Consider the following 22,254-nt stretch of genomic DNA (forward strand, 5'->3'; position numbering starts at 1 on the left):
TGCTTACCTATGCCGCCATCTTGGTTTCTCTCATTTTTACTTTTAATTCACACTTTTCATAGTTGCTAGATGATGTTTGTCTTCTGTTTCTTGGGTTCTCCCCTAATTATAAAAGCAATGTATATATATTTTTATAGGCCTCATACTGTATATGTTTTATTATCTGTTGCTTTAAGAAAAGAATTACTTTGTCAAAATTACTTTCATATAAAGTACAGAAGTATAAAAACTAAAACTGCCCTGTTTGAGCCCCTCCCCCCTCCCCCCTTAAATGTTACTTCCCAAAAGGATCTCTGTTTACTTTAGGAATTACCTTCATTGACATGTTTCGTTTATGTAAACTATACTTGAATTCAACTATACACCTACTTTTGCCCACCCCTGTACTGCACAGGTTGCTTTTTTTGTTTATCAATATACTAGAGGCCCGAGGCACAAAATTTGTGCAAGGGGCTCGGCCCTCGCAGCCGTGGCGGTTTGCCTTGGCCCTCGCAGCTGCAGCAGCTTGCCTCGGCCCTCGCAGCCCCGGCTTCGTGTGGAAGGTTGTCCAGAAAGATGTCTGGAAGGTCGTTTGGCTGTCTGGTCTAATTAGCATATTACGCTTTTATTATTATAGATTTTGTACTTCTTTCAGTGTGAATACAAATAATTTTACCTCATTCTTTTAAATAGCACCTTATATTATGGTTATTTCATCATTTATTTAAGCATTTCCTGATTGATAATTATTTCCATTTGTTTGTTATAAACAGTTGAACATGTTTTAATTTTTTTAATGAACTTGTATTTTAGAACACTTTTAGATTTATAGGAAAATTGCAAAGACAGTACAGAGAGTTCCTTCCCCCTCCCATTTTCCTCTATTATTAACATTTTACATTTCTGTGGTATGTTTATTTTAATTAATGAACCAATATTGATGCATTAAATACATACTTCATTCAGATTTAGTTTTTCTGTTCCAGGATCCCTTCCAGGGTACTACATTACATTCACTAGTCTCTTCTTGGTAGGATTCTCTTGGCGGTTCTTTTTCCCAACTTCCCTTGTTTGTGATGCCTTGTCAGTTTTGAGGAATACTGGTCAGGTACTTTGTAGAATATCTCTCACCTGGGATTTGTCTGATGTTTTTCTCGTGATTTGACTGTGCTTATGGGTTTTGGGGAAGAAGAGCACAGAGTTTAAGTTTGTATACATTAAGGTTAACATTGTCCTGTAAAGTTCTCTGGTTTTGATTAGTGCATGGTGCCTTGTATCTACTATGATAGTATCATATAAAACAGTTTCACTGCCCTAAAAAATTTCCTGTGCATCACCTGTTCAAGTTTCCACATATCTGCCCCAATCCCTGGCAACCAATGATCTTTTTACTCTCTAAAGTTTTGCATTTTCCAGTATGTCATATCATTAGAATCATATAGTATGCAGCCTTCTCAGACCGTTTTTTTCTGCTTACATATATGCATTTAAGGTCCCATGTCTTTTCATGGTTTGATACCTAATTTCTTTTTATCACTAACTAGAGGCCTGGTGCACGAAATTCATGCACAGGGTGTGGGGGTCGGGTCCCCTCAGCCCAGCCTGCACCCTCTCCAATCTGGGACCCCTCGGGGGATGTCCGACTGCTGGTCTAGACCGGCAGTCAGACATCCCTCTCAAAATCCTGGACCACTGGCTCCTAATTGCTCATCTGCCTGCCTGCCTGGTCACCCCTAACTGGCCACCCCCTGCCGGCCTGATTGCCCCTCACTGCCTCTGTGTGCCGGCCTGATCACCCCCAACTGCGCCCCCCCCCCCGCCCCCGCCATCCTGGTTCCCCCCATCTGTCCCCCCTGCTGGCCTGGTCGCCCCCAACTACACCCCCCCCCCCCACCAGCCTGGTTGCCTCACGCAGCCTGCTTGTTCAGTTGTTTGGTTGTCCCTCAGGCCGGCCCTGGGTGGCTGGGCAGCCACCATCCGAGGCTTGCCTGCGCCTTGGGCTGGCCCTGGGCAGCTGGGTGGCTGAGGGGACTGGGCACCGCCATCTTGTGGCTGTGGGTGCTGCCATCTCTGAGGGCGTGGCAGTCAATTAGCATATTCCCTCCTTATTGGCTGTGGGCGCCGCCATCTTTGAGGGCTGGGCAGTCAATTAGCATATTCCATCCTTATTGGCTGTGGGTATCACCATCTTTGTGATGGTGTGAGGGTCAATTAGCATATTCCCTCTTTGTTAGATAGGATAATATTTGTATGAGTGGAACACAGATGATCTGTTTGCTTACTGAAGGACATTTTGGTTGCTTCCAGTTTATGAGTATAGCTGCTGTAAACATTTGTGTGCAGGCTTTTGGGTGAATATAAGTTTCAAATTAGTTGAGTAAATACTTAGGAGTGCCATTGCCGTGTTGATAAGTCTATGTTTAACTTTATAAAAAACTGTTTTCAAAAGTGGATGTAGAATTTTGCATTTCTCCTAACAGTGGAGAGTTCCTGTTGTACTGCATCCTCATCAGCATTTTGTATTGTTAGTTGTTTAGTTTCATCCATTCTAACAGTCACACAGTGCCATCTTGTTGGTTTTTTTTTTTTTTAGTTTGAATAAATCTTTATTGTTCAGATTATTACAATTGTTCCTCTTTTTTCCCCCCATAGCTCCTCTCCACCCGGTTCCCACCCCACCCTCTGCCCTTACTCCCCCCACTGTCCTCATCCATAGGTGTACCCCTTTCCACCCAAGAATTGTCAGTCCACTCCCTTTCTATGCCCCTGATTCTATTACATTCACCAGTGCCGGAAACCGATCATTGTCTCACTAATTAGAAAGGTGTGGACAAGGAACCTTGGAAGGCTGGTCAACCTTGAAGCTCTGAAAGGTCAGAGCCAACCACTCCCTATCTAATTGAGACAATGGTAATTGAGGCAACTTCCCCATCTTGTAATCATGTAAATCCTTACTGATATGATAATCCGCTTATTACCTGCTTAAGGGCTATGGGTGTTTCCCAAAGCTGCTTAAGGGTAATGGGTGTATCCCATAGCCTCAATAAAAGGGATGGCAAGGCCAAAGCAAAGGGTAGTCCTCCCACTAGAGGTGGGCTCCCGCCTGGCCCCCCATTTTCCCAAATTAATACTTTTCCAAGTCTCTTTTCATTTGTGTGCGGCCTTCTCCAGAACCCGAACCCTGAACCGGAACCCTGAACCACGAGGGACGTGAAAGGGGTTCCCACACACCAGTTTATTCTGTTCATCAGATTTTTTATTCACTTGATTTTTAGATTCACTTGTTGATAGGTATGTATTTGTTGTTCATAATTTTTATCTTTACTTTTTTCTTCTTCTTCCTCTTCTTAAAGAATACCTTTCAGCATTTCATATAATAGCGGTTTGGTGTTGATGAACTCCTTTAGCTTTTTCTTATCTGTGAAGCTCTTTATCTGACCTTCAATTCTGAATGATAGCTTTGCAGGGTAGAGTAATCTTGGTTGTAGGTTCTTGCTATTCATCACTTTGAATATTTCTATACTAGAGGCCCGGTGCACAAAAATCGTGCACTTGGGGGGAGGTGTCCCTCAGCCTGGCCTGTGCCCTCTCACAGTCCAGGACCCCTCGGGGGATGTTCTCCTGCTGACTTAGGCCCACTCCCCCCAGGGATCGGGTCTAAGCCTTCAGTTAGACATTCCTCTTGCAGTCCGAGACCCCTTGCTCCTGACTGCCCGCCTGCAGTGGAGGTGGGAAAGGCTCCCACCACCGCCACTGCGCTCGCCAGCCGCAAGCTTGGCTCCTCCTGTGGGAGTGCACTGACCACCAGGGGGCAGCTCCTGCATTGAGCGTCTGCCCCCTTGTGGTCAGTGCATGACATAGTGACTAGATGTTCTACCCTTTGGTTAATTTGTATGTTAGGGTTTTATTAAATAGGATGATGTCCAAAGGTTCTACGACCATTTTGCTGAAAAGACAAAATGTTGAATTGCCTTCACGCCTTTGTCAAAGACCAGTTGACAATATTTATATGGTCCATTTCTTGGCTATTCTATTCATCTAAGCATCTTCTTTCACCAATACCATTTTGTCTTAATTACTGTAACTTTATTGTAAGCCCTGAAAATGGGTAGTGTGAATCCTCCAACTTTGTTCTTGTACAGTACAGTGTTGGCTATGTAATTCTGTAACCATTCCATATAAACCTTACAGTCAGTTTGTCCCTTATCTACAAACTAGAGGCCCAGTGCACAAAAATTCATGCACTGGGGGTGGGGAGTTCCTTCAGCCCGGACTGCCCCCTTTCACTGTCCGGGAGCCCTCAGGGGATGTCCTACTGATGGCTTAGGCCCACTCCCTGCGGCCGATCAGGGGAAGGCACCTGCTGCTGCCTCTGGCCTCCCTCTGCGGGAGGCGACCCGGTGTTCAAGGGAAGGCGACGCCCCTATTATGCCTCTGTTGCTGCCACTGCCAGCCGCGCGGCTCCCTGAGCCTTGGGCCCTAGGCAGCGGCAGCCACTATCTGCGGCTTGTTGAGCCTTGGGCCGGCCCTGGGCAGCAGCAGGTGCCATCCGCGGCTTGCCTGAGCCTCAGGCAGCCACTGTGGCTTTGTCCGGAAGGATGCAGTGTCAAGTCCCCACCCACCTGTGCGTGCCTGTTGCACATGCAGCCTCCTGCTGATCAGTTGTTATGGCATGACAACCATTAGCATATTAGCTCTTTATTATATAGGACTAGTTTGCTGAGATTTTGGTTGAGATTGTATTGAATCTGTAGATCAAGTTGGGAAGAAGTGACTTCTTAACAGTATTGAGTCTTCTAATTCATGAACATGAAATATCTCTTAATTATTTAGATTTTCTTTAATGAGAGCTATATCTTTTTTTACATATACAACTTACAAATAGCTTTGTTAGATTATATATAAGTATTTTATTTTTGGTGCTATTGTATGGTATTTTAAAAAATTTTAATATTCTAATTGTTCACTGATAATATATAGGAAAGCAATTGATTTTTGTTTATGAACTTTGTATCATGATCTTGCTATTCTCACATAATAGTTCTAGAAGTTCTTTTGTCATTTTTTTTTCAGATTTACTATGTATCATGTCATTTGCAAAGAAAAACAGCTTTATTTATTTTTTCCAACTTTTATACTTTCTTTTCTTGTCAGTTGTACTAGTTAAGTCTTCTGGTACCATGATAGGAGTGATAAGAGGGGGCATCCTTGTCTATCCCAATCTGAGGGACGAAGTATTCAGTTTTTCACAATTAAGTGTGATATTAGCTGAGGATTTTCTATAAGTATTTTTTTAAAATTTCTTTATTGATTAAGGTGTTACATATGTGTCCTTCTTCCCCCATTACCTCCCCACCCCCCCCACTCATGCCCTCACCCCCCTGTTGTCTGTGTCCATTGGTTAGGCCCATATGCATGCATACAAGTCCTTTGGTTGATCTCTCCCCCTTACCCCCACCCTCTCCTACCTTCCCTCCAAGGTTTGATGGTCTGATCGATGTTTCTCTGTCTCTGGAACTGTTTTTGTTCATCAGTTTATGTTGTTCATTATATTCCACAAATGAGTGAGATCATGTGATGTTTATCTTTCTCTGACTGGTTTATTTCACTTAGCATAATGCTTTCCAGTTCCATCCATGTTGTTGCAAATGGTAGAAATTCCTTCTTTTTTAGCGCAGCGTAGTATTCTATTCTGTAGATATACCACAGTTTTTTAATCCACTCATCTGCTGATGGGCACTTAGGCTGTTTCCAAATCTTAGCTATGGTGAATTTTGCTGCTATGAACATAGGGGTGCATATATCCTTTCTGATTGGTGTTTCTTCTTGGGATATATTCCTAGAAGGGGGATCACTGGGTCAAATGGGAGTTCCATTTTTAGTTTTTTGAGGAAACTCCATACTGTTCTCCACAGTGGCCACACCAATCTGCATTCCCACCAGCAGTGCACCAGGGTTCCTTTTTCTCCGCATCCTCGCCAATATTTGTCATTTATTGATTTGTTGATGATAGCTATTCTGACAGGTGTGAGATGGTACAGCATTGTCGTTTTGATTTGCATCTCTCGGATAATTAGTGACTTTGAGCATGTTTTCATATGTCTCTTGGCCTTCCTTCTGTCTTCTTTCAAAAAGTGTCTATTTAGGTCTGTTGCCCATTTCTTTTTTTTCTTTTTTTTAAATATATTTTATTGATATTTCACAGAGAGGAAGGGAGAGGGACAGAGAGCCAGAAACATCGATGAGAGAGAAACATCGATCAGCTGCCTCCTGCACACCCTCACTGAGGATGTGCCCGCAACCAAGGTACATGCCCTTGACCGGAATCGAACCCAGGACCTTTCATTCCGCAGGCCGACGCTCTATCCACTGAGCCAAACCGGTTTCGGCTGTTGCCCATTTCTTGATTGGATTGTTTATCTTCCTTTTCTTGAGTTGAATGAGTTCCCTGTAAATGTTGGAGATTGAACCCTTATCAGTGATAACATTGGCAAATATGTTCTCCCATGTAGTGGTCTTTCTTGTTGTTTTCTTGGTGGTTTCTTTTGCTGTGAAAAAGCTTTTTATTTTGATGTAGTCCCATTTGTTTATTTTCTCTTTATTTTCCATTGCCCTAGGAGCAATATCAGTGAAGAAGTTCCTTCGTCATATGTCTGAGATTTTGCTGCCTGTGGATTCCTCTAGTATTTTTATGGTTTCCTGTCTTATGTTTAAGTCCTTTATCCATTTTGAGTTTATTTTTGTGTCTGGTGTAAGTTGGTGGTCTAGTTTCATTTTTTTGCATGTATCTGTCTAATTTTCCCAACACCATTTATTGAAGAGACTGTCTTGACTCCATTGTATGTTCATGCCTCCTTTGTCGAATATTAATTGGGCATAGTGGTTTGGGTCGATTTCCGGGTTCTCTATTCTATTCCATTGATCTATATGTCTGTTCTTGTGCCAGTACCAGGCAGTTGTGAGAACAGTGGCTTTGTAATACAGCTTGAAGTCTGGTATTGAGATCCCACCTACTTTGTTCTTTTTTCTCAGGATTGCTGCAGCTATTCAGGGTCTTTTTTTTATTCCAGATGAATTTTTGGAGAGTTCGTTCTAGGTCTGTGAAATATGCTTTTGGTAATTTAATGGGGATTGCATTGAATCTATAGATTGCTTTGGGTAGAATGGACATTTTGATGATGTTGATTCTACCAATCCATGAGCATGGTATGTTCTTCCATCTGTTTATATCTTCCTCTATCTTTTTTTTCAGTGTCCTATAGTTTTTTGCATATAGGTCTTTTACCTCTTTAGTTTAGTTTATTCCTAGGTATCTTAATTTTTTTGGTACGATGGTAAATGGGATTGTTTTTTTAGTCTCTCTTTCTGTAAGTTCACTACTGGTCTATAGAAATCCCATAGATTTCTTGGCATTAATTTTGTATCCTGCTACCTTGCCGAATTCATTTAGTAAGTCTAATAATTTTTTGATGGAGTCTTTAGGGTTTTCTATGTACAGTATCATGTCGTCTGCAAATAAGGACAGTTTTACTTCTTCTTTTCCAATTTGGATGCCTTTTATTCCTTCTTCTTGTCTAATTGCAATGGCTAGTACTTCCAGTACTATGTCAAACAGGAGTGGTGAGAGGGCATCCCTGTCTTGTTCCTGTTCTTAGGGGAAATGGTTTTAGTTTTGTCCGTTGAGTGTGATGCTCAAAAAATAAAAATGGCTACAAACAAGTACCTTTCAATAATAACTGTTGGCTGTGGGTTTATCATATATGGCTTTTATGATGTTGAGGTATGATCCTTCTATTCCCACCTTGCTGAGAGTTTTTATCAAGAAAGGGTGTTGGATTTTGTCAAATGCTTTTTCTGCATCAATTGATATGACTATGTGATTTTTTTCCCCTCAATTTGTTTATGTGATGTATCACGTTTATTGATTTGTGGATATTGTACCATCCTTGCATCCCTGGTATAAATCCTGCTTGGTCATGGTGTATGATCTTTCTGATGTACTGCTGGATCCGATTTGCTAGGATTTTATTGAGGATTTTGGCATCTGTGTTCATGAGGGATATTGGCCTGTAATTCTCTTTCATTGTGTTGTCTTTATCTGGTTTTGGTATTAGGGTGATGCTGGCTTCATAGAATGAGTTTGGAAGTGTTCCTTTCTTTTGAATTTTTTGGAATAGTCTGAGGAGGATAGGTTTTAGTTCTTCCTTGAATGTTTGGTATAACACTCCTGTGAAGTGTTTGGTATAACACTTTTGTTTGCTGGAAGCTTTTTGACGACTGCTTCAATTTTTTCCATAGTTATTGACCTATTGAGATTTTTAGAATCTTCCTCATTGAGTTTTGGAAGGTTGTATTTTTCTAGGAATATGTCCATTTCCTACAGGTTGTCTAGTTTGTTGGAATAGAGTTGTTCATAATATTTTTTTAACAATCCTTTGTATTTCTGTGGGGTCTGTTGTTATTTCACCTCTATCATTTCTGATTTTGTTTATTTGAGTCCTCTCTCTTTGTTTCTTGGTGAGCCTGGCTAGAGGTTCATCAATCTTGTTTATCCTTTCAAAGAACCAGCTCTTGGTTTCATTGATCTTTTGTATTTTTTTTTGGTCTCTATGTCATTTATTTCTGCTCTAATCTTTATTATCTCCTTTTTTCTGCTCACTCTGGGCTTTTCTTGTTGCTCTCTTTCTAATTCCTTGAGTTGTAGCATTAGATGATTTACTACCATTTTTTCTTGTTTTTTTGAGGTAGGCCTCTAGAGCTATAAACTTCCCTCCCAGGACTGCTTTCATTGTGTCCCATAGGTTTTGGATTGTTGTGTTTTTATTGTCATTAGTTTCCAGAATGTTTTTAATTTCTTTTTTGATCTCATTGGTAACCCAATCAATATTTAATAACATGCTATTCAGCTTCCAAGTGTTTGAGTGTTTTGGATTGTTTTTATTGTAGTTTATTTCTAATATTATGCCATTGTGGTCTGAAAAGATGCTTGGTATGATTTCAATCTTCTTGAATTTGGGGAGACTTTGCTTGTGACCCAGTATGTGGTCTATTTTTGAAAATGTCCCATGTGCACTTGAGAAGAACGTATATTCTGTGGCTTTGGGGTGAAATGTTCTGAAGATGTCAATTAGGTCCATCTGATCTAGTGAGTCATTTAGGATTTTGTTTCTTTGCTGATTTTTGTCTAGAGGATTTATCCAGTGATGTCAGTGGTGTATTAAAGTCCCCTACTATGAGTGTACTGTTGTCTAGCTCTCTCTTGATATTTTCCAGGAGATTTTTTATGTATTTGGGTGCTCCTGCATTGGGTGTATATATGTTTACTAGGGTTATATCCTCTTTTTGTATCAATTCCTTTAGTATTATGAAATGGCCTTCCTTATCTCTTGTTATGGCCTTCACTTTGAGGTCTATTTTGTTAGATATAAGTATTGCTACCCCAGCTTTTTTTTCATTTCCATTTGCCTGAAAGATATTTTTCCATCCCTTCACTTTCAGTCTGTGTGAGTCCCTTGTTCTGAGGTGGGTGTCTTGTAGACAGCATATATATGGGTCATGTTTTTTTATCCATTCAGCCACTCGATGTCTTTTGATTGGAGCATTTAGTGCCTTTATCTTTAAAGTTATTATTTAAATGTACTTGTTTGTAGCCATTTTTATTTTTTGAGACTGTGTTCCTTCTTACCTTTTTGTTTCTTCTTTTTACAGCATTCCCTTTAGCATTTCTTGCATTGCTCGTTTGGTAGTGATAAACTCCCTTAGCCTTTTTTTTGTCTGTGAAGCTCCTGATTTCCCCTTCAATTTTGATTAATAGTCTTGCTGGATAGAGTATTCTTGGATTGAGTCCCTTGCTTTGCATCACTTTGTATATCTCCTTCCATTCCCTTCTAGCTTGATGTGTTTCTGTTGAGAAATCATTTGATAATCTGATGGGGGATCCTTTGTAGATAACTCTCTGTCTCTCTTGCAGCCTTTAAGATTCTCTCTTTGTCGATAACATTTGCCATTGTAATTATGGCGTGTCTTGGTGTGGGTCTTTTGGGACTCTTTGTACTTGAGTAACTATTTTCTTCACCATATCAGGGAAGTTTTCTGTCATTATTTCTTCAAATAAATTTTCTAATCCTTGCTGCTCTTCTTTTCCTTCTGGCAGCCCTAGTATACGTATCTTATTTCGTTTTGCATTGTCCCAAAGCTCCCTTAGGCTCTCCTCCTGCTTTTTAATTTTTTTCTCTAGTTGCTGTTCAGATTGGGCTTGTTTCTGTACCTGATCTTCTAACTCGCTGATTCGGTCCTCTGCTTCTTCTAGTCTACTGTTGAAGCCTTCCATGGTGTTTTTGATTGTAGCTATATCATTTTTCATTTCTTCCTGATTTTTGCATAGGTTGTTGATTTTCTCGTCCATCCGGTGTATGAACTGTATGAGCATTACTCTAAATTCTTTTTCTGTCATGTTGCATGCTTCTGTTTCACTTATTTCCTTACTTGGTGATTCCTCCTTTTCTTTCCTCTGGGGATTGCTTGGTTGTCTCCCCATTCTGACTATCACCCGAAGGTTCAGATGTCGAGTTGCGGGAGCCTGGACTGTGTGCGGTGGGAGTTTTGCACCCTCCAAGTGTCACTGAAGAGCTCTGATACCAAGACGTGTGGTTGCTATTGGTTGGTGGGAACCACGCTCGCCCTGCGTCAGAGTCACAGGCACTTAGTGTGGCCTCGTGTGTCCACCTAGAATCAGGGACCCTGCCTGCGCCACGTTGAAACAGAGAACCCACTGGCATGTGCCAAAAATTGAAGTCCCCTATTGCCAGGAGTCAGAGGCTCCCTGTGTCCATGCCGAGAATCGAGTATCAGAGTCTCTGTTTCTTGGTGCTACCTCACACTGAGAATCAGGGCCCTGTGTGCACATGCACCAAGAATTGGAGTCACTGGCTCTTAGTGTGAATGTACTGGGAATCAGGGAGCTCAGGCGCACTTAATGAGGAATGGAGTTTAGTCACTGGTGATCAATGCTGCCTCTTGTGTGAAGATTCAGGGTCCCTGATCTGCCCGGGAGACCGGGTTGCTCAGTTGCACTGTGTTGGCAGGAGGTCCACTTCTGCCCTGTGGTAAACAGCCTTCTGTGTGTGCTTGCCCTGAATCAAAGTCAGGTGGCTCTGCCCCTTAGTGTGGGTGTGTAAGTATTTTTTATAATGTTAAGGAAATGCCTCTAATTCCTAGTTTGCTGAGAAATGTATCATGAAAAAGTGTTGGCATTTGTCAAATGCTTTTCTGCATCAATTCATATGATGATATAACATGATTTTTCTACACTAGTCTGTTGATATGTGATGTTGAGTAATTTTTTGAATATTGAACCAGTTTTGAATACCTGGAATAAATCTCAACTGGTGAGCACGTGTATATTATTTTTATACATCATTGGATTCAATTTACTTATAAATTGAGGATTTAAAGAAAATCTATGCTTATGAAAGATATATTTTTTATTTTTTTAAATGCCTTTATCTGGTTTTGGCATTAGAGTAATGCTAGCCTCAGAGAGTGAGTTGAGAAGTATTCCTTCTGCTTCTGTTATCTGGAAGAGATTGTGGTGTATTGATATCATTTATTTTTTCAATGTTAGGTAGAACCCATCTGGGTTTGCTGCTTTCTGTTTTGGGAGGTTATTAACTATTGATTCAATTTCATATAAATATATATATAAATATAAATATAAATATAAATATAAATATTCCCATCCAGTTGCTCTGTGTGTGTGTGTGTGTGTGTGTGTGTGTGTGTGTGTGTGTATATATATATATATATATATATATATATATATATATATATATATAAATTCCCATCCAGTTGATCTGTTTCTTCTTGTGTGCATTTTGTGTTTAAGGAATTTGGGTTTTTTTCATCTATGTTTTCAAAATTTGTTGGCAATAGTGTTGTTTTTAGTATTCCTTTATTATCATTTTATTGTCCAGGGGATCAGTAGTGATGAGATCCCTATTTTTACTTTTAATATTGATAAATTATATTTTCTCTCTTTTTTTTGGTTAGCCTCAGTAGAGATTTGTCAATTTCATTTTTTTTTTTTCTTCGAAGACCAAGGTTTTGATTTTGTTGATTTTTCTCTATTGGTTTTCTGTTACTTTCAGCTCTAATTTTTATTATTTTTTTTCTTTTACTTGGTATAGGCTTATATTGCTCTTGTTTCTCTACTTCCCTAAAGTGGAAGCTTATTTAGCTTATTGATTTTTTTCACTGAGAACTATATTGCAGTCCTTTGTGTAAGTATTCTATTACATCAAGTTTAATTGGCACATAGTCATTCATAAAGTGGATTTGACATTATTTTCTTAACTTGTCTATTGTTTAATATCACTGTGAAAATCTATGCACATCTTTTCTCACATTTCTGATGAATTACTTAGAATTAATTCTAGAAGGGAAATTCCTGAGGCAAGAGATTACAACTGTAATAATTCATCAGGCTATTCATTTAAGCTCTGTGCACTTTTCTGTATATTTGATATTCTCTAATAATAAAGCCTATTAAAAAAAACCTATATGCAAAGTGCTGGGGGAGGCATTCAAATTTTAAAGGTCCTTATATATATTGTTTACACAAGTATTCATGGATAAAATTATATTGTTTGTTATTTAATTTGAAATATGCCAATGTCTTCCCTACACCAAAAAAAGTAGGAAGATGGATGAAATAAGAAATGTGGAATGCTGACAGCTGTCAAAGCTAATATCATGGTTATACAGAAATTTATGATATTATTTCTTTTCTTGGGTGTTTTGAAAATTTATAATAAAAAGTTAAAAATATACAGTTATGAGTTAGAATTTTGTTGCTTCTAATTAGACAACTTTCAGTGCTACACATTCTGGATAATGTTAGTTTACCCCAGGACTACAGCTCTTCATTTCAATGATTTATCTTGATAGTTGCAACTGAAGATGAACTTGAGTTGAAGTTATGTCAAAACAAGATAAAATGGTCTTCTAAAATATGGTACAAAGTTATTAGTAATCAAAGAAATGCAAATTGAAGCAGTAATGAGGTACCGCTTTGGCTTATCTAATTGGCACAGATTTTTTTTTTTTTTTGTAATAGCAATATTCATTACTGCTTAGAGTTAGCAAGAAAGACATACTAATTCACTGATGGTAAAAGCGTAATTCAGTACAAACATTTTAGAAAGTAACATGGCAACATGATTAAAGAATCTGAAAAATATTCAAATCTGTTGACCCAATAATTACTTTTGGAAATAATTAAAATTGTGGACAGATACTGATGAATAAGAATGCTTGTTCCAGCTTTATTTATAATAATGATATATTATAAGGTCTCAAGATGTTCAATCCCAAGAAATGGCTACACGATTTATGATATCACTATTGAACTAACACTGAAGATGACATTTCAAAACAGTGATGTGCATCCCAACGCAGCAAAGGAACACACTCCTAACAAAAGAAGAGCTCATGCAGGTGTGATTCTCAGAGAGGAGTAGAGAGGGGGAAGGGGGATGTGGTTTTTGTTTGATTCCTTGTTCCCATGGAGAATAACTATTTTAGAAGAAATGATGAAAGGTAATTTTAATGTAATAGTGTTACATTTTTAAAAAGCTAAAAACAAAATTGTACATGTGTCATAGTATTAACGGCACATATATATGTATATACACAGAAAAAAAAGACTTGCAAGGAAAGACAACAAAAACTGTGGGATCAGAAAACATATATACATACACACACATCTTTTAATTGTTCTGACTCTTGAGATTGGATCAGTTTATCAGTCACTTGGCATGCCTGATCTCAGCTATCCATCATAGCAGGTGCCTTAAAAAAAATTCTCCTGCTCAAAGACCAGAAACTTACTAATAGTAAAGGAAGTGGGAAAATATTTGCCTTAGGTTCAGCAGAGCCTCAGAAGGCCCTGCATATCAGCAAGAATATGAGACAGAGTGTGGCCAGAGTTAGTTTGAAGATTCATGCACTTGCATAAGTTATTTCCAGTAGCAAAAGGAAAAGAAGGGCTTGACATCCTCCTGGAAACGTGGTCAATATGCAGGAAGATGTCTCTGTGAAGGAGTAGGAGGAGGGTGAAACCACACATATATTTTATATAAATACATAAATACCCGCACACAACTGTATGTTATAATGTATCTAATGGCCATATGGTCAAAGGGATACTTAAGCTCATTGCTTGAAAAACCACAGAGAAAGCTGAGAAGTACAAAATGCACAGACAAAACAGGCTAGGCGCTCTAGCAGCCAACAGGGTAAGTAAGAGATTGTAAAAAACACTCTAAAGCAGAAAAAATATCCCTCTAGAGAATTTAAAAAGCAACAGTATGTACACTTCAGGAAAGTAAAGGAGTAATACAGAGCAGTGTTTCTCCATCCTTTGGAGGTGGGGAGGTTGGAAGGGGTAGCTCTACTGGCATATTGAACAGCACAGGTTGCACAGTGTAAAAACGACCAGTGCCCTGAGAACTACTAACACGCTAACACAGAAATTTACAACATGAGAATGCAAGGAAAAGGAAAGGTGTGTGTGTGTGTGTGTGTGTGTGTGTGTGTGTGTGTGTGTGTGTGTGTGTGTGTGTGTGTAATTCTAAAATAAATATGAAAAAGAATTAGGGGGCCAAGAATAAGCAAGATGATTTTGAAGAAAAACAATCTTGAAGAACTAAGGTTGTTTGTGCTAAATATCAAGTCTTATTATAAAGCTATAGTTAGTGTGGTACTGTGACAAGATAAAAAAACTAATAATATCACAGAGTAGGAAGTTCAGAAACATCCATGAATATATGAAAACTTGATTACAATAAGCAGACATTACAAATCATGGAGTAGAGAATGAATTATTCAACGTTTAACACTGGTTCAATTTCCACATAGAAGAGAAAGAATCCCTGTCTCACACCATACTTGAAAGAATATAGATAAGTATTCACACTCTATGCCAGGAAAACTGCTCATTTTTTTCCCCCCCTTTGGTAACTGGCTACTTTTCCTTAATCTAATTTTTTGACAGTCTAAAACTATGTGGTCAACTTAGTGTTCTTTACTAAATCTCATTCAATGCGTCTTTGTCAAGAACCTTTTGGGTGCCTATTATTGTTAGATATTGTGAGTGAAAGAAAAGAAATATGCTAATCTTTGCCTTTGTAAGGCTTATGGTAATCTTATTACTTTGTTTATGCCTTTTTCATTTTTCTAAAAGATATGAGTTCAATTTATAAAAGTTCATGCTGGATTTCACCTTACCTGGGTTCTCTATGGGTTGAAGGAATTTGAAAGTCTTCCTAGGTATCACTTCTACTGAGATAAAAACAAAGTTGGCTTTTCCTTTGTTTTAGCAACAGCGGACTGTCTACAGACTGACTCTAGTTAAAGCATGGAATGTGGATGAACTCCAAGCCTATGCTGAGCTGGTGTCTCTAGGGCGTCCTGACTTCATCGAAGTGAAGGTAAGCCCCTGCTGGCCACTGCTGTGCCCTTTTCCTGTGACGCTTTCTTAATCATCCTAGAGTTAACATTTTTTACATTCTATGGGAGGCCCAGATGTTTTATGTTTTCATTCAGAAATATTAATCAAGAACCAGGCACTGTTCTAGTCATTGGAGATAGTAGCAGTAAAAACTAAGCATTAGTTCTCACAAAAATATTATTTTGGTGAGAGGTAGACAATCATCACAAACTGAATAATTAGAAACTACATACAGTTGACCGGTGAACAATGTGGGGTTAGGAGCACACTTGATAATTCGTGTATAACTTTTAACTCCCCATAAGCTTAACTACCAAAAGCCTACTAAGACCAGAGCCTTATTAATAATATAAACAGTTGATTAAGATATACACTGAGTGGTCAGATTATTATGATCTCTCAACCCATAATAATCTGGCCACTCAGTGTATATCCTATATAATAAAAGGTTAATATGCAAATTGTCCCCTCGACCAGGAGTTCGACCAGCAGGCAGGCCAGCCAACTGCCCATGTTCCCTCCCCCTGGCCAGGCTGGCCGGACCCCACCCAGCACGAATTCATGCATTGGGCCTCTAATATATATGTATATATACACTGAGTGGCCAGATGATTATGCGTTCAGAGATTATAGTAATCTGGCCACTCAGTGTATATAATGTTATATATGTTATATACTATATTCTTACAATAAAATAACCTACAGGAAAGAAAATTTTATTAAGAAAATCATAAGGATGAGAAAATACATTTATAGTATTTATTGAGAAAAATGTGTCAATAAATGGACCTGTGCAGTTCAAACCCGTACTGTTCAAGGGTCAACTGTAGTAACATTAATATGCTGGGAAATTAAAGTGTTATAGTGAATAATTGGTTGGCTTTTAAATAAATATCTATTATGGAAAGTTTCAAACATATAAGAAGTGGAGAGACTGGTTTAATTTACTCCATTTGTCCATCACCCAGCTTAAAAAATTGTCAACTCATGTTTCAGCTATATTCTTACCCATTTTCTCACTTTACCATATTATTAGAAGCAAACCCCCACATTATATCATTGATTCATAACTGTTTAAATATATAACTCTAAAAGATGTGTATTCATTTTAAACACTTATTCAAAATACTGTTCTCATAACTAAACAACTTTAACAATAATTTTAAAGTATTAGCACATATTAGGTTTCATACTGGACCAATTATTTCAACAGTATTTTTTTACCCCAATGGATTTCAGAGTGGAAGGGAAAGGGAGAGAGAGCTTGTATGCCTCACACTGGGGATGGAGCCCGCATCCGAGCATGTGCCCTGACTGGAATGGAACTGTGACCTCCTGGTTCATAGGGCGACACTCAACCACTGAGCCATGCTGGTTGGGCTTAATGGTATTTTTAAATCTGGATCCAAAAAGGGCCATTCATTGTAAATACATTATTTTTCTCTTTGTCTTTTAATCTAATTTCTCTTCCATATGCTTTTTCCTCTTTGTAATTTATTTTGTTGAAGAAAGTGATTATTTATCCTGGCTTGTTCCCCATATTTATATTTTAGATTCTGCTGATTGTATTTTCCTATGTTTTCTATATTTCCTGTGGATTGGTAGTTAGATCAAGAAAAGATTGATTTATCTAGGTCGTTGGTTCTCAACCTTTCTAATGCCGCGACCCTTTAATACAGTTCCTCATGTTGTGGTGACCCCCAACCATAAAATTATTATGAATCGTAATGTAAATATCTGTGTTTTCCGATGGTCTTAGGCTCTACAGCAGCGGTTCTCAACCTATGGGTTGCGACCCACAGGTTGAGAACCGCTAACAGGGTCACCTAAGACCATCGGAAAACACAGATATTTACATTATGATTCATAACAGTAGCAAAATTACAGTTATAAAGTAGCAACGAAAATAATTTTATGGTTGGGGGTCACCACAACATGAGGAACTGTATTAAAGGGTCGTGGCATTAGAAAGATTGAGAACCACTGATCTAGGTGATAAACCGAGATGGAAACAATAAAATAAAATAATAAAAGAGAGGATTGATCAGATTCTTGTGTGTGTGTGTTTGCATTTCAAGATTATTTCATTGGTGGTATTGTATACTTCCAGCAGGAGACATGTAATATCTGGTTATCTGTGTCATGGTTTTGCCAATATTTCATTTATTTTATTTGTTGGGTTTATTTATTTTTATTCTAGAGAGGGAGCAAAAGGGGGGAGTAGGGAGGGAGGGGGGGGGAGAGAGAGAGAGAGAGAGAGAGAGAGAGAGAGAGAGAGAGAGAGAGAGAGAGAAAGAGAGAAACAGCAATGTGGGAGAAATACATCAATCGGCTGCCTCCTGTATGCACCCCTGACCAGGGATTGAACCTGCAACCTAGATATGTGCCCTGATTGGGAATCCAACCTGTGTTGCTCCAACCAATTCAGCCACTCCAGCCAGGGCTTTGCCAATGTTTCTTTGGGATGGATTCCTATAAGTGGGTTGATGCATATATTGTTTTGCTGATATTGTGGTTGGCTGTTCTAAATATCATAAGCCAGAAGGCTTTTCTGAGAAGATGACTTTTTCAAAACTGGTATTTAAATACTAAGAAGCAACATAATATGCAAAGGCTTGGGATTAGAGCGTTTGAGCAAATGGCACAGATAGTATATGGAGGTCCTATGTGATCTCTGTGGGGCGGCTGGAGTTGGCAGTGACAGAAGATGAATCAGAGAAGTGGGCTGGGGCTAGATTCTGTTAGGTCTTTCAAGCAAGGATAAGAGAATTGGATTTTATACCAAATTTCATGGTAAGCTTTTCTTTATACTGGGTGTACTTCCAAAGTGTTTTAAGCTGGAGAATCATGTGTCTGATTTATGATTGTAAAACAACACCTTGCTGCTGTCATAAATAGAGTATAGAGGGCAGTAGTAGAAGTAGGCAGACCAGTTACAAAGCTATTGCTTAATTCAAACAAGACATGTGATGGATTGAGGAAGGTCATTGGTAATATATGTTGGAGAAATGTGACTGCATTTAGGATAAATTTTGGAAGTAGAACCAACAGAACTTATTGCTAGATGATATGTAGGGAGTGAAAGAACAAAAGGAATCAATAATAGCACTGGATTTTTAGCTTTGTGTGGATGTGGAACAGTTTACTGAGATGGAAAGACCCAGGCAGGAGGGAGGTAAGTTTGGGAAGTAATTTCATGCGTTCTATGTTGGTCTTATTAAATTTGAACCACATATAGGTTCAAATAGGCCACAGATCATATACACTGAGTGGCCAGATTATTATGATCTCTTAACACATAATAATCTGGCCACTCAGTGCGATATATATCTATATCTATATCTATATCTATATCTATATCTATATCTATATCTATATCTATATCTATATCTATATCTATATCTATATCTATATCTATATCTATATCTATATCTATATCTATATCTATATCTATATCTATATCTATATCTATATCTATATCTATATCTATATCTATATCTATATCTATATCTATATCTATATCTATATCTATATCTATCTATATCTATCTATATCTCGGTTGGCCGGCCTGCTTGCTGGTCGAACTCCTGGTCGAGGGGACAATTTGCATATTAGCCTTTTATTATATAGGATATACACTGAGTGGCCAGATTATTATGCGTTGAGAGATCATAATAATCTGGCCACTCAGTGTAAGTGTGGAGGTCAGCTCTGGCAGAGACAGGACTTGGGTTTAAAGCACAGAAGACTAGGTGCTTTTAACTTCAGTTGAAGACTGAATTAGGACAAAATTTACCCACTGGCACAGAATGGCACTTGGAGATTTATCCCTTACCTATGCTGTTGGTGAAAAAGTTTTCTAGGACCTATCCCTCAAAAGGGGTTGGTATTAAAATTTAATAGTGCCTCAGGGTCATAAAAAAGGCTCTGAAGATGTGAAATGGATAGTGCCAGTTGACCCTGGGTTAGTGATATGCCTGGGGTTCTTTGCAGAAGCAAACACAGTACTGTTCATATCTTTTGTCTGTATTTCCTGGATGTGTGTGTATGTGGTGGTGCCAGAGTCTCTCATAGCCTGCCCACACTGGTGTCTCAAGTAGGGAAGAGGGAAGAGCACAGCTTTTTTTTTTTTTTTCTTGCTTTTTTAAAAAAAAAATATATATTTTTATTGATTTCAGAGAGGAGAAGGAGAGAGAGATAAAAACACCAATGATGAGAGGGAATCACTGACTGGCTGCCTCCTGCACACCCCCTACTGGGGATCGAGCCTGCAACCTGGGCATGTGCCCTTGACCAGAATCAAACCTGGGACCCTTCAGTCCGCAGGCCGATGCTCTATCCACTGAGCCAAACCGGCTAGGGCAAGAGCACAGCTTTGATACATTCCTGAAAGGTGCTGAAGGAGCTGGGACAGGTTACTATCTTCCTTGAGTCTAAACTTCCTCAAGATTAAAATTAGAATAATAGTAGCAATGTAATAGCTTTATTTGAAGAAATTTATTGGGGTAATGGGTATTCCTGGATTCAGTAAATGTTTAACTCACTTTCCATTAAGCACATTTATTTAAACTAAATCAATGGAAGCTATTTATTACATTGATTTCCTCTTTTCTTTCAGTGCTAGTCTTGTAAAATATTTTTTTCTATTATATGCCCAGTAAATTAACATATATTTTAGCTTTGTTAGGCTTAAATAGGCCTTTATTTGCTAACCCGAGAATCTTAACCATCATTATTGGCTTGCTTGTTTGTGAAAATGTGTTTCATGTTACAAACATTTGTCTCATTGAAAAACTTTTATAACACTATTTATAAATGAAATACTGCCTTTGTATTCTCTCCTGGCATTGTACCTTGAGAATAGTAAGTACTCAGTAATTATTTGCTGCCAAATGATACAAGACTCTCTTACCCTTTGCACTGTAACTGTCTATAAGAACTCAATCCTTACAGAATGCATCTTGCAAAACAAATGGGTTAGCATAGCCTCACTCTTTCTGTGAAGATAAGGAATAGTACCAGTTGTTCATGTACATGGTAATACCTAACTAGCGTTTATCAGTTGGTTCATGATCATTAAAGAGTAGACAAATTCTGAGTAATATGAATGAAATTTTATATTAGATCAGAAAAGAGTTCTGGGGTTTCTTATCATAGAAGAGTTTGTTACTTGATCTTTAGGTCATTCAGCATAGATTGGTTGGGGGTCCAGAGAAGAATAGGCCTCAAAGCCATGTTGAGAAGCTTGTGCTGTTTGTTTGTTTTTTAATGACATTCTGCAGCATTATACCCATGTCATTCCTATACCCTGAAAATGGTGTGGGCTATGCTTTTCACTACAAACGTGAAGATGTACAAATGGTCCTGTTCTTTGGGAACTTTCTTTGGGTCTGCTTGTTAATCCTCAACCTGTAGTTTCTGGAGTGAATGACTACTTTCCAGTTGCCACATTGTGCCCATCTGTTTTCTTAAGGTTGTTATTTTTACAAAGTTGTGAGGAAAGAACGTGATGTTGGTAATAAATGGGGAGGGTGTGGGGTGTGGTGGTGGGGTGAGAAGGTGGCAGATAGCCGTGATATGAGGGAAACGATAGTGGTTTTAGATAGTTCAGGGTTAAGTGTGACCAGGAATAAAGTCAGCACAAGTCATTGGTAGACCAGAGTTTGGAAGAAGTGAAGAAGCCAAGGCAGAGAGCACCATAGAGTGAGGCATTAGGAGCTATGCTGGTGAAGGCTCAGGGGTTCCCGAAAGTGACTTCACAGACCAGTTCACTGAAACTGGTTTCTTCCCATAGCATTTCTGTCATGGTGAAGGCTCAGGCTCTGTGGATGGTTCAAGCTACCTGTACTGCCGACCCCAGCAGATTTGGTTTGGTTAAAATGAGAACTTTTATGTGAAAGTGCTTTGGAAAGTGCTATAAAGCATCATGCGAATGTGTAGAGAAATATTATGTGAAGGCATAATAATGAACTGTGTGACATTCATTCTCTAATTTCATTTCCAAGCCAAATATCTCCTTAATATTTCATGATTTATTATTGCTGAATAAGAAATATTAAACATCTTCCAAAGCCATTGTCATGAATATAAGATCTTATCTAAAACCCTCTGCTTCAATGAACTAGCTTTTTAAATATTAAAAATAAATTCCTTTGAAATAACTGTTCCATACATGGCTGTTCATATAATTCATGCATCATAAACAGTATTTAAATTGAAGTAAAGTTTGTTTTTGTGACGAATTTTATCTATCAATAAATCATTTTCATACATTCGGGTATGTTTAGCATAATTTGTCAGCCATGCTTTCTTAAAGATTTTTAAAAACTACTTGCTTTTTTAATTCACTGACAACTCAGACTCAATTTAATGAATTCAATAAATTATTGGGCTAATAGAGAAGATTCTCTTGTTTGCTAGAACTAAGCTGGGTCACCTAAGGTTTGTGTCCAGCAAAGGTCATCTCAGTCTAGTAGACCAGCAATCTTCTTGCACAGCCATCTGGAACAGAGCATTCTGCAGAGCTCATCTGAGTTTTCAGCCAAGTCCTGGCTCTGCCATCTGTAGGGTCAGGGTCACTCTGCAGAGTTCATTTGTGGATTTTTCATTAATGTCATTCTACCCCGTTTAATGATAGTGTGAGTCTGTGTGTGTGTGTGTGTGTGTGTGTGTGTGTGTGTGTGTGTGAGAGAGAGAGAGAGAGAGAGAGAGAGAGAGAGAGAGAGAGAGAGGTGTGTGTGTGTGTGTGTGTGGTGCATGTTTTTTAT

At 38.6% G+C, this 22,254-nt stretch overlaps 1 protein-coding gene across 1 annotated transcript in view; it reads left to right on the plus strand.

Annotated features, from left to right (window-relative positions):
* The window catches only part of LOC308252898 (S-adenosyl-L-methionine-dependent tRNA 4-demethylwyosine synthase TYW1), a 145,889-nt gene that overhangs the window by 106,820 nt on the left and 16,815 nt on the right, over positions 1-22,254 (plus strand). The window contains exon 14 of the mRNA XM_080677741.1: positions 15,357-15,467. Within this exon, the coding sequence (XP_080533867.1) occupies positions 15,357-15,467 (111 nt within the window). The remainder of the gene's footprint in view (positions 1-15,356; positions 15,468-22,254) is intronic.

This window comes from Plecotus auritus, assembly GCF_963455305.1.
Source record: "Plecotus auritus genome assembly, chromosome: 7".
NCBI lineage: Eukaryota > Metazoa > Chordata > Mammalia > Chiroptera > Vespertilionidae > Plecotus > Plecotus auritus.